The sequence below is a fragment of the Corythoichthys intestinalis genome, chromosome 6, assembly GCF_030265065.1.
Source record: "Corythoichthys intestinalis isolate RoL2023-P3 chromosome 6, ASM3026506v1, whole genome shotgun sequence".
Taxonomy (NCBI): domain Eukaryota; kingdom Metazoa; phylum Chordata; class Actinopteri; order Syngnathiformes; family Syngnathidae; genus Corythoichthys; species Corythoichthys intestinalis.
This window is the reverse complement of record NC_080400.1, coordinates 57480471-57497236: the sequence shown is the minus strand read 5'-3', so window position 1 is coordinate 57497236 and position 16766 is coordinate 57480471. Positions and strand designations below refer to the sequence as shown.

Here is a 16766-nt window from a genome sequence, read left to right as displayed (position 1 = left end):
AAAAAAAGAAAAAGAAAAAAAAAGCAGAACTTGACATTTCAATTTTAGGTCTGTAATTTTCCCAGATGCAAGTGTGTTAAAACTTTGCCCATTGATTGCATGTGAGACTCCAGTTCCTTTCAAATATGTTTATTGGTCATCAATACACTGTAAAACTAAAGTTCAAACAAAGATACAGAATAAGAAAATACATTTGCATTAGCAATGCTACATTGAGGCTAATGGCAAAAGACAATGTCTACTTGTACCAATTACTTTAGCCTGCTCATAAACCAATGACAGTCTTCTCCAAAACACAATCTTCACGGTTAAAAGGTGACACTTCAAACATTGGAATTAGCTGTTTTACAGCATTTATGGATGATGCTAAAAATGGGGAGAAAAAAAACGCATGGCATGCTTGAGGAAAATACATAGCACTTTTTTTGTAATACCGCGTGCATTTCTGGTGAACATTTATGTTCAACAAATGCATACGTGCAGTAATTCTCATATGTTTCAAATTAAGATTTCTAAAGGTTTTTCAAATGATACCCTATATGGAATATCTGATTGAAAAAAATTCAATCGGTGGGCTTCAAATTTGCTGTCATGCACAATTTGCAGGCCAAGAGGACAGTCATTCAGGATCAAATCAACATTTTTGGTGGGCTTAAATTGGCCAGAGAACATTTCCCACCTACTTCATATTCTACACTAGGCCAGCTTTCAAATGACACATTCATTGTGGGGGGAAAAAAATAGTAATATTGTTAATCTGTCCTCATACAGCACCCATTCATATTAAATAAATGTTTATTCTTAAATAAAACACCCATCTATATATATTTTTGACTATAATATCTTGTATCGGCAATAGTTCATGAGACAATATATTGCACACTAAAATTTGTTATCGTTACGGGTCTATTTCATGTCAACCTATTTCACTTGCAAGTGGAAAACTTAAAAGTTTAAGTTACATGAACTTATGCTAATAAAAGAATCTGAACTTTTAGCCAGATTGGCGGAATCACGCCAGCCGAACCGCCAAACTCGCGCTGGCGCAGCTCCAACGACCCAGGCTGGCGAGACTCCGACATACCGGCCAAAAGGTCAAACTCAGCGCATTCACCTTAGTATTAACCCCTTATACTGACTTTGAAAAGGCTTTGAAACAGAAGTTGACAATTTATTCAGGTCAATAGCGATCAAACGGCAAGGCAAAACAGCAACAGACCCAGGCGAGGTAACAGAATAGTTCCAGGGTCATTATATGGCAAGTCAACAAAAGGTTCCCTTGAAAACATGACAACGATTAGTGAAACGTTCAGTCTTTTTGAAGGCTCTCGTGGGGCGGGCCATGAGCAGGAAGAGGGGTGTGTTTGGGTCTTCTTCTGTTGCAGATTTGCGCGGTCAAGTTTGTGTGTCACCGTTGTTAGGTCATGGTTAATGAGGCAACAGATGTGGGAGGTTCAGCGTGCCTCACCATCTGTGAGGCACTGAGCTATCAAACTTGGAGTTCTTTTTGTTATCGGGTGTTGTGGTAGTACAGGACGTCCCGTTATTTGTTCTGGACTGTCCTGAAGAGCTGATTGCGGGATTTGGTGTTGTAGGCATGGGCTTATCGATGTCTCGCCTATCACCTAGTAGTCAGCGTCAATCTTGCTTAGTCAGCTGCATGGCACACGTTGGGCTTCCGTGGTCAGAAGGCGTCATGTATCTCTTATGCCCTATGTCAAATATAATCTGCTTGTTTCCCTAAACTATGATATAAATGCTATTTATTTTATATTGGGTACGTTAGAGTAGAGCAGGGCGGTAAACCGAAAATTTACCGTTACCGAAATTCTTCACGATGACCGACGTAATTTTGACCATGTCGGTAAATTCGGTAATTTAATAAAAGAAGAAAATATAGTGTTTTCATCCCGCTTTGACTCTGTGTTGTTCGGCTATGTTCATTCCCCTTTAAGAAAGCAGACAGTGCGCTTACGTTTGGAGTCACATGGTTTTCAGGAAGCCAATCAAACAGAAGCCCGGTAGGCTAACGCTAGCAGCTAACGCTAGCGGCTAATGCTACAAGTAAACGGGATGAAGTCGGGCTTAAGTTAGCTTCGCCAAACTTTCACCCGACATTAGGTAAACTCTTGACGGGTTCCAGATGGGGATGGAAAAACCGAGGCTTTCTGAAACAATGAACCACTTTTAAGACAATTGCCCTAAATTGAATCACTGTTTGACACACTGCAAGAGCCCCATCTACTGGATAAACAGTGCACGTTTCTTTTTAAAAGTAAAGTTGACAAATTGCCTCAGCATTACATATCTTCAATAGAACTAAGTGGATGTCGTCTATTTCAACTAGGAGATCGTGTCGTTATTAAGTGTGATTTACACAATTAAAGTTGACCTCTTTAAGCCTGTGTCATCGCTTTTGTCTCTGAAGATGTGTTCAAAGCAGTATTTGTAATACACGACAGTGCTAGTCTTGTCTTTTCTGTCTCTTTTTTTGATTTGATTTTCATGCAAAATATGGTCTGCTATCATTTTTAAACTCCCTTGCTGTCGTATTTCATCGCACTTTTAAGGCCCCCATTGTAGGTCACATGTGACAATTGTATTTCTTTTTGCCAGCCCTTGTTCAAGGTACTAAACACACCTTGTTAAATTTCTGCTGAACTGGACAGACGTGAAAGTGACCTGAACAGTTTAGAAATATCACTTGAAATTTCCAGTCACTTCTTTCGGGCTTGAGCTTAGCAACTGATAATCACTCGCCTCAGTGTTGCCAGCTTTTACCCCTTGTTCAGTTTCTGCGCAAGTCACCAGCTCTTCCCTGGGCATTTCAAATTGAGTCTCCTCCTGTATTATGTTGTCTGTGCTCACCTCCTCCAGCATGACGCTGGTTTCGCACGGCCCAACCAGTCCGAACTCATGTGGGTTTGTGTCCCAGTAATCTGTACTACTCATTAAGTACATATTGGAATGGGAAGCTTGCGGAGCATAGAACTGGCGCCGAATGTGGTAGACTTGGCACGCCAATACCACAGTGGCAACCAACAGGCAAACGATGAGACCTCCTGCTGTACCTGAAGCAATTAGACCATTCTTGGTGTCAACAAAACAGTCCGCTGATGTACCATTGTTGTCTTTATCAGAAGGGTAGGTGGGTTCATCAGTAGTTTGATTGGGTGCCGTCGTCGCCGTAAAAAGGTCTGCGTTGATGTGACCGAGTAACAGCGTGGCAAACAGCCAGAAAGCAATCATTCTTGCCATTCTTTTCTGCAATTCGGAAATATGAATTAAATTGAATCTCAAAATTTCTTTCTAAATACAGTGGAACCTCAACATTTGAATTTAATTCGTTACAGGACCTGGTTTGTAAATTGAAATGGTCATATGTCAAGCGGGATTTTCCCATAAGAATAGAATATATACCGTAATTTTCGGACTATAAGCCGCAACTTTTTTTCCCCTCATTTTGAACCCTGCGGTTAACAATCCAGTGCTGCTTATTTGTGGATTCATTTGGATTAATAGGTAACATTTTATTTTTGGCCACTGCGCCATAAGACTGCTATAAATCCGTCACAATTATGACATGACACTATCATGGGCATTAATGAAGGCTTATGACTAGAGATGTCCCGATCACGTCATTTTCAAAGTATCGGAATCGGCAAAAAAATATCGGACATGCCTTTTTTAAATATATTTATATATATTTTAATTAAATCGTTTTCTAATTGTATTTAACATTACAGACATAATATGTTACACTCATGCAGAGTCTTTAGTTTAGGCTTAAGGTAGGGTTATCAAGTCTATCCCGATAGCGGCGGTAATTAATTTAAAAAAAAAAAAAAAAATCACGTTGAAATATTTAACGCAATTAATGAATGCCCTGGATGACCCACTCACACGTTGTCGTGCTCAATCTGTCATGGCGCCCTTCTACCTATAAAGAGAGCTAAAAGGCAGCGTAAAATGAGTAGAGTGAATTTTGGCAGCCTTTGGAGCCTTTCTTTATTTGGCTATAGCCTTACAATCCCTCACCCTACGATTAGAAATATCGTGAGAAGCTATGTGGGGAAGCAAGGTAATAACTGATCTTTTTCTTAACACCCTATTTTATTTCCCAACGCAGAGAAGATATATCAATTGGTAGCACTACGCACAGTCATGGTTCCACTTCTCATCATGCATTTGGGCAGAAGTTAAATGCCTGAATTATCATTTACTGAAAGCTCATAAAAATCCACTAGAGTGCAATATTTAGTCACAATCCTTTAAGAATTACAAGTTTTTCTATCCGTGGATCCCTCTCACAGAAAGAATGTTAATAAAGTAAATGCCATCTTGAGGATTTATTGTCATAATAAACAAATACAGTCCTTATGTACTGTATGTTGAATGTATATATTCGTCTGAGTTTTATTCATTTTTTTCTTAAAGCATTGCCAAAAATGCATATGATTAGGAAAAATTATCGGGAATGATTGGAATTGAATCGGGAGCAAAAAAAAGCAATTGGATCGGGAAATATCGGGATCGGCAGATACTCAAACTAAAACGATCGGGATCGGATCGGGAGCAAAAAAACATGATGGGAACAACCCTACCTATGACAGATGTCATCTGGCAAATTATGTCACTGACTCCATTTATGTCCAGCTTGGATCTTTTACTTCCATTCAAAAGTGAGATCATTTGCCAGATAACACTAAATGACATCCGTTATAAGGATTTATTAATGCTCATGACAGTGTCATGTCATAATTATGATTGTCTAATGACTGTTATGGTGCCACTGTCAAATAGTGTACCAAATACCATACCTAGCAATAAATCAAAACAACTGCAAAGTAACTGAATAAATAAATAGCACATAACATTAATTTTGATTGTTTTTTACATCTGTAATGCTGCAATGCATGCTAGAAGGCATGTTGCATGACAACAGTGTTGACAGCAGGTGGCAGCAGAAGTTGACTGTCTCTTCCAAGGGAGCAGTGTTGGCCAAATGAAGCTTCTTGAAGCAATGAAGCTTTGAACCAATTGGCTGCAAAGCTTCATGCTGGTTAATTTGGTCTTATGACAGTTTTATGATACCTCTGTCAAATAGTGTTACCAGTTAATATATTTTGGTGTAAATATCCCATAATACAGTGAGGACAGGTGTGGTTTATCGTCCAGTGCGGCTTATCTATGAACAAATGCTGTTTTCGTGTCAAATTAGGTGGGTGGCGGCTTTAGTCAGGTGTGCCTTATAGTCTGAAAATTACGGTATTTAAATACTTTGGACTACTGCAATGCATTTTATGTTGGTCTTTCCAGGTCCTCTGTTTTTTCTCAGATGTGAACATATCATCCTCATGCTATCAGTGCTCCACTGCCTTCCAGTTCATTTTAGAATTGATTTGAAACATTTACTGTTTGTTTTTAATTCTATTAATGTCCAGGCTCCTTCTTATTTGCTGGGGATTTTAACCCTCCGTAGCTGTGGCTCTTCGTTCTACCGGCCAGCTGCTGCTTCTTTTAATTTCTCTTTTCACGTTATGTTGTTGTTGGCGTCGACTACAGCGCACAGTAGCCTTGTCGTTGCATAAGTTTTGAAATAAACGATTAAAAACCTGACGATGCTGTCGACTTCCTTGCCGGTGTTACAATAATAATATGAACTAGCCCTGGAAGCAGGACTGAACGGGCCCTCGCACAATGTATCAACTCCCTTAATTTCATTGCTCTCTGTATGTATGTGCAAATTTTGGTGAGTTTTGGAGCATATTCAGGCCTTCAAATTGGCCATTTTCATTTGCCACAAAGAAGCCCTAACCCTAAACCCAAAAAAATGCTAGACTTTTGTACCCCGCCCAGGTCAGGCCCATGAATGACAACTCACCATTTTAATGACTTAACATCTCATATGTCTCATGAACAGTCTGACCAATTTTGAGGAGGATCCAACTAACTGCCTAGGCGCCATGGTCTGAAACGTGCACGCTGTTTTTCGACTAAAACTGCATGTTTAAATGCTCTCATAAATTCATATTTTGAGCATGCCGTCATATGTCGAGACAAATGATTAGTGAAATTTTTACGTCAGATGTCGAAAGGATCACATGTCGAGGTACCACTGTACAGTGTTTCCGAAACAGTTTTACAACTGTTGCGTCATATTGTGTCAAAAACCTACCGTAATTCCTGTGGGAGAGGACGAATGCACTTGAAGCAGTCGTGTTATGTTGAACACCTTGCTTTTGTAAGACAAATCTACCAACAAAAGACAGGAAAATATTTTGGTATTTCAACAATGTTTTTGTCAAATTTATATTGGTTCTACACACATTGTTCATTCACCACCCCAAAATACTGTGAAATCTAACAAAGTTTTTTTTTTTTTTTTTTTTTACGTTTTTTAGATTCAAAACTGGACAGATAAACGGAGACCTGCTCATCTACCATGTACTCCTGACCCTGAAACCTTATTATTCCAAACCCTATGAGATTGTGGTGGACCTAACCCACGTAGGCCCGAGCAACCGCTTCAAGACAGATTTTTTATCCAAGTGGTTTGTGGTCTTTCCCGGTTTTGCTTATGAAAACGTAGCCGCCGTCTATGTCTACAACTGCAATACTTGGGTGAGAGAGTACACTAAATACCATGAGCGGCTGCTGACTGGCTTAAAGGGCAGCAAACGGCTCCAGTTCATCGACTCTCCAGCTAAGCTAGCTGAGCACATTGAACCTGACCAACAGAAGCTACCTGCTGCCACACTATCTCTGGAGGAAGATCTCAAAGTGTTCCATAATGCACTGAAACTGGCTCACAAAGATACCAAAGTCTCAATAAAGGTCAGGGCTTTATCAGTAGTTATTTTGGATGTGCTGCAAACGCACAAAATCTACTCTTAACTACATTTGAAGGTTTATACTATACATTTTGTCAAACTAGTGTCTTTTCTTCTTTAACAGGTCGGCACAACAGCAGTGCAGGTGACCTCTGCTGAACGAACGCGTGTTCTCGGACAGCCCGTCTTCCTCAACGATGTCTACTATGCTTCGGAAATTGAAGAGATATGTCTTGTAGATGAGAGCCAGTTCACGCTCACGATGGCGAACCAGGGCACACCGCTTACTTTCATGCATCAGGAGTGTGATGCAATTGTTCAGTCAATTATTCATATTCGAACACGATGGGAGCTTTCGCAGCCTGACTCCATCCCTCAGCATACCAAGATACGACCCAAAGATGTTCCTGGCACACTGTTAAATATTGCTCTTCTCAACCTGGGAAGTTCTGACCCCAGTCTCAGGTAGGTTGTACAGACCAGTGTTGTTTTTGCCAGCCCTTTTAATTTTTGGGATGAAAACTTCTTAGTCTTGGTCATACTTTAGTCATTTCAAAATGTTTTCGTCTTTGTCTAGTTTTAGTTGACGAAATCTTATAAAAAATTTCGTCTAGTTTAAGGCAATGTCTACACTAGCACGAATAATGGCCTTAAACGTTTAATTAGTTGGACTATACGGAATGATGGCTACACTAGTATGCCTATTAATCTAGAGCTGGGAATCTTTGGGCACCTAACGATTCGATTACGATTCAGAGGCTCCGATTCGATTATAAAACGATTATTGATGCACCCCCTCCTTTTAATGTTTTGTACATTAGTTCCAAAATAGTTCATAAATCCTCTCAGGCAAAACCAAACTACTATTTCAGTATCAAGTTAACATATAACAGTAAACAAATATACAAAAATAACAGTAAATAAAATACTCCAGTCCCCATTCTGTATCAGCAGCTTTAAACTACATTCAATTAATTTAATGTTGTGAATCAACCGTTACAGTTGTTAAAATTGCTCCTGTTATTCCATAATTTCCCTTCTACTTTTGACATGTCAAAGTTTTAAAACTGTTTCATCATTTAAAGATAGATTCAAGACAAGATTTTGCCAATTTAGGAGTATTTTAGATAAAAAGTTAATTAGGTTCGCTACAAAAGAGCCTTCTAGAGAAATCTACTGCTTTAAGATGGCGGCTGTTTACTAACGCCGGCAAGTCTGTCATTTCGCTTCTCTGTTCAATAATACATGTTCCAACACCGCCGTCGTCTGTCATTTTGCATCTAGTTCTACATATGTATGATATCTACTGTAGCCGTATGTTTGTAGCAACTACTAACTGGGCGTTGTTTGTAGCGGCTGTTGGCCGCATTCAGGTATGATTGTTTTTTTTATCTAGCGGCATGAGTTGAACATGATATTTACTCTCGGTCCATTCCTCATTGCGTCCCAAAGACCGCGCCTACTGTGTTTTACTTTCGCTTTACCTGGTATAATTCAATAATCGGAATTTGGATGTTTGTGAATCGTTCTCGAATCTTCCACGGCCGAATCGCGAATAATCAAAGAATCGGAAATTTCGCACGCCTCTACTATTATCCAGATTACTTGTTACACGGATAATGTAGGCAGGTAATATTACCTGTCGCTTAATATGGACTCCTGTCACAATCTGATAGTAAGGAAGTGACGTCACTGCGTCGCCATTTTTAGTGCGGCATGACGGCTTCGTAAACATTGGAAGCAGACGATCACGACCTGGCATTCCTGCTCGTCTTTTCTTTTCCACACATTTTTCTTTTCTTGTCTCCCGCGTTGTCTCCTGGCTCCTCCCAACTCAATGCTGATCGAACGTGAGTATCTAAAAATGCGTAGAGGAAAATTAAACCCCGAAAAGTGACCTGCATGGTATCCCTAGTCAAAGAGGTACACAATCAGTTTTTTTCCCCTGCCTGTCAAAACTGTCACCACTTCCAGGATCGCCACTGTGATGCAAAAGCACTCCCGGTTGCGGCTTCCAGGAAATATACGCGGCGCCACACCATATGCTTCTATTTGTTATTTACCAAGTGGTGAGAGCGAAACTGAGTATCGATTCTAACATCCCAAGTAATGATGTCAGGCTTTCGTTGTTTTCTAAAGATTTATTTCAATCACAACTCTGTGACTGCTCGTAAAAACCTCTCCCTTCACTCTCGCTCCTGCGTGATGCGTTCAATTGCGTTCCCGAAAAAAACTGTGATCACAAAATAATGACAGGCTGGAAGGTGTAGTAATTTCTAAATTTGCCAACGGCAAGTAATGAGTTTCCAGTTCAGAGGTAAACTACGCGGGCGATGACTTAACTTATGAGGCTGTTCCTTTCTACTCATGCGTGGTTTGCGCAAATGCAGACATACCTTGCAGAAGCGGGGGGCCTTAAACGCACCTTAAACGTAACAGTGGACAGGTATAAAAAATATTTGGCAAAATACCCTGGAGAAAATTATCTGTCCTAGTGTAGACATAGTCTTAATCGACAGTTACTCAAAATAATTTCGTCTGTAAATTTTACATTCAAAGTTTTTGTCCAAAAAGGAAAAGCAGTGGGCCAACATTTTTTTCAGTTAAACCTATCTATAAGCCCCGAACTGTTTGTTAAAAAAATAATTTGTCCGGGCGTTTAACATCCTTTAGACTTACTGACCAGAAAAGCCAAGTGGCTCTGCTTTAGACTGGCCAGTTTTTTAAGAGGACACTCGCCATTCTGAAGCTAACGCCAATGCTATGCTAACACGTGGATTACATCAGAGCTGCCAACTTTTAGAGTGAACCTTGGAGAGAGATTTTGTTGGGGGTGACCAAAATTTTGCCCCGTACGCAGGCACACAAGTTGGTGGCTCAAATATCAGGGAATGAGAATTAATTTGGCGTTGTACCCATGTTGTGCCCTGCTTTCTGGTTTGTGGGGCCCAAAGCCATTGATGGGGCGGCTTGCTGAAGATCATGGGCAACATTGGTTACATTCTATGAAGCAAAGACATAGCTGATGGTCCACCGCCAGGACATTTTGGATTAATTTAATGTGATTTCCTTCCGTTTTTAAGCAATTTCCATTCAAGTGGATTGATTGACATTTTGATTGCAATGGTATTAATTGTTTTCTTAAGAGCACTTAATGATTTATGTTTAGGGAAAAATGACAAGATAAGTTAAGGAGAAATATTTTTCATTTTTCAAAGCCTCCCACCATACATTTCAGCTAACAAAGCAGCGGAACAAATAAAGTGCTTTACATTAGCCTTTTTAAGCAATACAAAAGATGAACAGATGATAAAAATAACTAAAAATTAGGTATGCAGATCAGCTGGTTAGTCTTTTTTTTTTCTATGACTTAGTCGGGCGTCACTGAACAATAGGCTTCACTGATTGGTGGACAATGCTATTCTCCGATTAGTTACTCGCAAGCTGGACGAAAAGACCGCTACTTCATGGATGCGCTCGTCAATCTTAGCACTCACTTGACAGATGCGCTTTTGAGTTTGCGCCCTAGCATCATGGATGGCCCGTTCTCGACACTCATCTTGCCATAGGAAAGCCACAAACACAAACAAAAGCACAAAGAATTGCGATAACTCACCCCGGTCCTCCATCTTTGTTTTGGTCGTTTCTTTCTTCTTCTACTTCTACTATGGCTGTGTTTAGGCCACTACATTTCACACTATTGTTTTGTTTGGTATTCCCCGCCCACCGAAACCCCGGCCCGCTTCAAGGGCCCTTGTCATGGAAAGAAATGAAGGAGTCTCGGCCCAAAATCAGATTGTTTTTTTTGTGTGAGAAATTGGATGTGTGGCGTGTGTGCGTGACAAAACAGGCAATTGCGTGTTTCTCACGCTCAAAGCGTGAGAGTTGGCAGCTATGATTACATTTAGCGTCTGATGATCACTCAGCACAAAACTGTAAAAGCTAAAGCAACATTGCATAGTCTTTCTTGCCAAGATAGGAAAACAAATCTTACCGTGTTTCCAAACAAGCAAGATGGAGTGACGAGTGTGAGGGAGATGCACAGCACATTTCACATAAGTGGCACAACCCAAACACTGCCACAATACAAGCTGACGTCGTGTATGAAAATTTCACGCTTGGTGAACATATTACCGAAACAATGTCGCATTTTCGTCTGTCTCGTCAGACAATACTGTCGTTTGTCTCGTTATGTTGTAGTCTCCCAAGCCACGTTTTTAGCTTGTCATCGTCATAAAAAAATTGCTCGGCGACAAAATGTTTCTGTTATCGTCATTGTTGACGAAAACAACACTGGTACAGACCAATTAGAATTCACAGCCATTTGTGTTCATTTTAGGGCGTTTACAGATTACTTTATGTTGATTTTGAGTCACTTCTTATTCATTTGGGGACATTCTTGAGTCAAATTACCTGTAAATGCCCCAAAATCAACAGGAAGTGTCCTGTAAATGCCCCAAAAGGAAAAGGAAAGACGGAAAATCAACAGGAAATGACATAAAATCCCTCAAAATTAACTCATTGCCTGGCATTGGCTGCCACTGACGCCCATATACATCCAGTCCGTCTGAAGTTCATTCATTCGCTGCCACACTCCCAGTTTAAATGGATTGGACTTCTACTAGGAAAAAACTCATTCTAATTCACAGCAAAAGAATGAAATTTGCTTGTTTTTTGGTTTATTAGTTGTTTTGTAAAATATCCTAGAATGATTTCCTTACCCGTGTATCGATAAATGTTGTATCGTCATATTCTAAGATCATCGTAATCGTGAGCGTTGTATCGTATTGTGCGGCACCCAGAGCTTCCCACCCCTATTGTGAAGGGCATTCCTGTCTAAATAAGATCATTGTAAATTGTTTTTAACACACATCACATGTCCATTCTTTTTCAGATCTGCAGCTTACAATCTTTTGTGCGCATTGACTTGCACCTTCAACCTAAAGATCGAAGGCCAGTTGTTGGAGACGTCGGGCCTATGCATTCCAGCCAACAACACTCTTTTCATAGTGTCTATTAGCAAGACCCTAGCCGCCAATGAACCCCATCTCACACTTGAATTTTTGGAAGAGTGTATCTCTGGCTTCAGCAAATCAAGTAAGTCGCCCAAAGGCGGCTATATCATGTCTTGTATGCAGAGGTGGGTAGAGTCGTCAAAAATGTTACTCAAATAAGAGTAGCGATACTTCAAAACAATGTTACGCAAGTACGACCAAAAAAAGTTTGTGAAAAGAATAATCAAGTAATGAGTAAGTGCTTCCAATGTCAGATTTTTTTTTAAACAATGTCATATTTTTGTCCTCAGCACAATATCATCTATACAAACTGTTATTATACCGTACAGTAACCTATTACTTGACTGTATTAAGTCAAAAATACACAAAAATAATCAGATTCCAACTAGAAAAATCCAGAGAAATGAAACATCCCTTGTTTTAAGAGCATGAGTGCCCTCTAGTGGAGAAAACTTTTCCTACCATGAAGTTAAAACGATCATATCTCCTGTTTTCCATGATCTTTGAGCGCCTTGAAAGGTGGAAAAGCGCTATATAAGTATAACACCATAACCATCTATCGGTGCCAAATAAAAACTGTGAGAGAGGTTGAAATTCGCGCTTTTGAGTAATGTTGATCACAGCTCTCTACGTCAAATAGTGCTTTAAAGCCACATGATTGAACAGGCCAGCGTGATCATAGGACTTCTGACTGCCAGCTTGTGTGTGGTCATATGATTGACTATATTGTTACGTCTGATTGGTATAATGGAGTGATATATTATTGTTGTGATGTCTCATTGGTGCATCTGGTAGAACCAGTGTGAGCATATCTGGCAAAATGCAGTATAATCTAATATGTAGTATGAAGAGGAAAAATGTAACAATTAGTGCTGCAATGATTAATTGATTAATTCGAGTAATTCAATTAGAAAAATTTTGAGTCCAATTTTGCTGCTTCGAACATTCGTTTAATTAAAGTGGCTTTGTAACAGTTTGTTTTGAAAATGTTGCATTTAGTTTTATTGATTTGGGTGGATAAACTTCCCACTAGGGGCAAAAGTGAATATGACATGTCTAAATGCCTGAATCCAACTGCTCCATGTTCAGACCAACACAAGGTTGTTGTTTTAGCTTAATATGGTTGTATATTCGTCATTCAATTTAAATGTATATTTAGTAGCCTTCTGTGGGAATACGTGTTTAAACAATTTATGAAAAGCATTGTGTAAAAAAAAAAAAAGAAAAAAAATGTTAGAATTCTGTAGTCTTAAAGCTAGCGGACTTTTGTTATGCAAGTTAGCCAGTTGTTCTTTGTTAGAGCATTTATTATTGTTTCAGGCTAAGCTCAGGTGTATTAATTTATTTTTAAATGCCTTCATTGCACTTGTGAAATGAAAGTACAATTTTGCATAGTTTGAAGACACACCCAGGTGTTTTATTTTGTATTCGCAATTAATGCTCTTTTGAAAGTGTAATCTTAGCAATCCAAAATAAATATTATTGCAAGCACAAACGCTTGTTTATTTGTTTAACGTCTCCTAAAAAATTTTCAGCAACGTATTAAATGGTCATAATCCAATTACTCGAATATTCAAACCAGCTGATTACGGAAAATAATCAATAGCTGCAGCCCTAGTAACGACTCTAGCGTAGCTCAACATAGCGGCGTAAGACTAGCGTTTCATCTTCAGAAATGTACTCAAGTAAAAGTAAAAAGTCTGGTGTAGTAAAACTACTCTTGAGGTTATATTTTTTCTGAAATGGTAAATTTAACGCTTTACTACCCACCTCTGAAAACAAGACCCAAAAATGCTCTTATGTAAGGAAGTTATGTTAACATGTTTATTGTTCTACAGGTATTGAGCTAAAGCATCTTTGTCTGGAATATATGACACCCTGGCTGCTAAATCTTGTCCGCTTTTGTAAACACAATGACGATGCTAAGCGGCAACGTGTCACTGCCATTTTAGACAAGCTCATCACCATGACAATCAATGAAAAGCAAATGTATCCATCTATTCAAGCTAAAATCTGGGGAAGCTTGGGCCAGGTGAGACAAGTGTACAGATGAACTGTGGAAATAATGGCATGTTTAAATGTCAACTTTGGGGATTTGATCTTAAATGGTCTTGTGTCCTTAGATTACAGATTTGTTGGACGTAGTGTTGGACAGCTTTATTAAGACCAGTGCCACAGGAGGCCTGGGTTCGATCAAGGCTGAAGTCATGGCTGATACTGCAGTTGCTTTGGCATCAGGAAATGTCAAATTGGTGTCCAGTAAGGTAAGGCTATCCGCCTTTAGCCTAAAATTACTTTTTTCAATTACTTTTTTCAATTACTCAATACTTTGTTACCGTACTTAAGTACATTTTTTTGTATCTGTACTAGTGTACAGATATGAAGTGGTACTTTTAACTGCACTACATTTTACAGCAGGTATCTGTACTTTTTACTCCTACTTTTCAAATTGTCGCCTGCATTACACATTACTTTTGTTTGTTGTCTTTTTTTCTCATTGTGAATTCATAGTTTCGTTTTCATGCCTCCGGCGCAATCAATAAGCCCCGTGCAACTATACCGTAACTGCTCACTAGAGGTAGCAACACTAGTACATGCAAGATTAGGCAGGTGAACAAGATATTGACCAATAGTAACCACCACACTCTTGTACAGTAGGTGGCAGTATGCACCTGATAGTTGCTTGCAATCCGCCACTAAGCTAAGTTTCAGAGTTTCTGAACTTGTTAAGCTTTTGTTTACAGTGCAGTCAATGCATTTTTTTGGTTATTTCTTTGAATATTGACTCGGATTTCTGTATGTATTTACTGTATATATAGTATATTCGTATATTACATTTTTGCATAGGGAGAAAATACGTTCACTTTTTACTTGTACCACTTTTAATTGAGTCATTCTGTCTTAGATACTTGTACTTGCACCTGTATCTGCACTTTTACTAAGTGTAAAAAAAAAAAAAAGTGAGTGCTTCTTCCATCACTGGTCATTGGAAGATTACGTCATCAATTTCAACCCCCCCCCCCCCCCCCCCCCCCCCAAAAAAAAAAAAATCCTGGCAAATGTTAATTGAATATTCACAAACATTAATCACAGGAAACTTGACTACGACTACAATTTTTCAGTCAACTGAAGTTGCCCATTGGATTATAGATGAAGCATTTTCAAAAACTAAGAACTCTTGTTACTTTTAGGAATGGAAGTTATGAATAAATTGTTGTATTAAGAATTGTTCTGTAAATGGTAAAAAAAAAATACTTACAACTTGAGGAAATAAATCCATGACATTCATAGCTGTAGCATTAGAGAAACAATCTCAACTTGCACGCTTCTGCATGTGATGCATCTCAATCAGGCCTGCGCCTCATAAACAAAAACAACACAAAGACCAAAACAATCGTAAAACCAAGCCCCGGCTCCTATTATTGTAAACACCAGCACTACCCTGAAAGAGGGCCATTGTTTCCACCATTTCATCAGAACATTCAGTGTTACACTTGGAGTCCTGATAATCTTGATTTTAAAAAAATACATACATTTCAGGCTGTTCAACCTACCCTTTATAGACTTTATGGCAATATTACTTTAGGTCGCCTTTTTTTTTTTTTTTTAACCGAACAGTTGAGTCTTTAAACTTATAAACCCCAGCTTTTGTCTGTCTTTTGGATGAAAACACTTATTAGTCTTAGTCATATTTTAGTTATTTCAAAATGTTTTTGTCGTCATCTAGTTTTAGTTGACGAAGTCTCAATACAAATTTCATCTTGATTTATTCCACAGTTACTTTGTCTGGAAAATTCAAAAGTCTTAGTCCAGAAATAAATAAAGCTTTCCAACTATTTCGAATGAGAATAGAACGATGAGCAAATATTGTTTTTTGTTATTATTATTATTATTACTCTTCTGAAGACGATACACAAGAAAGCCCGCCCGGCTCATATCATCAGACCATAGCACATGGTTCCAGTAATCCATGTGCTTCGTTGACATGTCTTCAGCAAACTGTTTGCGGGCTTTCTTGTGTACCGTCTTCAGAAGAGGCTTCCTTCTGGGGTGACAGCCATACACACCAATTTGATGTAGAGTGCGTCGTATGGTCGAAGGACTAACTGGCTGACCCCCCCCCCACCACCACCACCACCTACCTCTTCAATCTCTGCAGCAATGCTGACAGCACTCCTATAACGAGTCACTTGACATTTTGGAGGGAAAGTGAGAAGCAGTACTCAATTTGTACATTTAGGGGTGTAGTTTCTAAGGGCTCACTTTTGTTGCCAGGGGTTTAGATAGTAATGGTTATGTTTTTAGTTATTTTGAGGGGAAAATAAATTAACTCTATTATATAAGCTGCAAACAGACTACTTTTCATCGTGTCAAAGTGTCATTTTGTGAAGTGTTGTCCCATGAAAAGATGTACTTGAATATCTGCAGAAATGTGAGGGGTAGACTCACTTTTGTTATACACTGTAAATCAACTTTTTTTGGTCAATTTATTTAGTTTTCGGTATACTGCGTTTTCAAGTTGTAACGTGCCCAAGAACAAATCTTATTTTGAAACTGGGTTCTGCAAAAATATGCTACACCGCGAAACGTCCTACCAATGCCCGGTGCGCTTGCGCACGCATGCGCAGATCAGTTGCAAGCTGCTAGTACTTATTATTTTCGTTTTTATTGAGTCTTTTTATACCTTTCCATTGCCTCAAAATTCATTTGGTGTGTGTTTTCCTCTGATAGCTTTTAAGCATTGTGTTTTCTTGTGGTAGCTTTAAAGCAGAGGCTTTATCTCGACCACATTAGTCACATAGTGTATTTAAACCACCCTTATTTTATATTATAAGTATTTTCATAAGGCATTTTAGTATGTACTTCCTGTATGCATCTAAACAAAAAAGCTGAAAGCGCACAGAAGTGCTTCAGCAGG

General features: G+C 39.0%; 1 protein-coding gene and 1 long non-coding RNA gene across 4 annotated transcripts in view; one reads left to right on the top strand and one right to left on the bottom strand.

The window, feature by feature from the left end:
• nf1a (neurofibromin 1a) overlaps positions 1-16766 on the top strand; it is a 172839-nt gene that overhangs the window by 120443 nt on the left and 35630 nt on the right. For all 3 annotated transcript variants that reach the window (XM_057839706.1, XM_057839707.1, XM_057839705.1), the window contains 5 exons: positions 6405-6837; positions 6958-7298; positions 11728-11930; positions 13687-13880; positions 13972-14112. In XM_057839706.1, coding sequence (XP_057695689.1) covers positions 6405-6837; positions 6958-7298; positions 11728-11930; positions 13687-13880; positions 13972-14112 — 1312 coding nt within the window. The remainder of the gene's footprint in view (positions 1-6404; positions 6838-6957; positions 7299-11727; positions 11931-13686; positions 13881-13971; positions 14113-16766) is intronic.
• On the bottom strand, positions 46-15254 carry LOC130917926 (uncharacterized). The gene is made up of 3 exons (XR_009063535.1): positions 15108-15254; positions 6179-6255; positions 46-3264 (listed from the first exon to the last, which is right to left on the bottom strand). It is a non-coding gene; the product is annotated as an uncharacterized LOC130917926 (long non-coding RNA).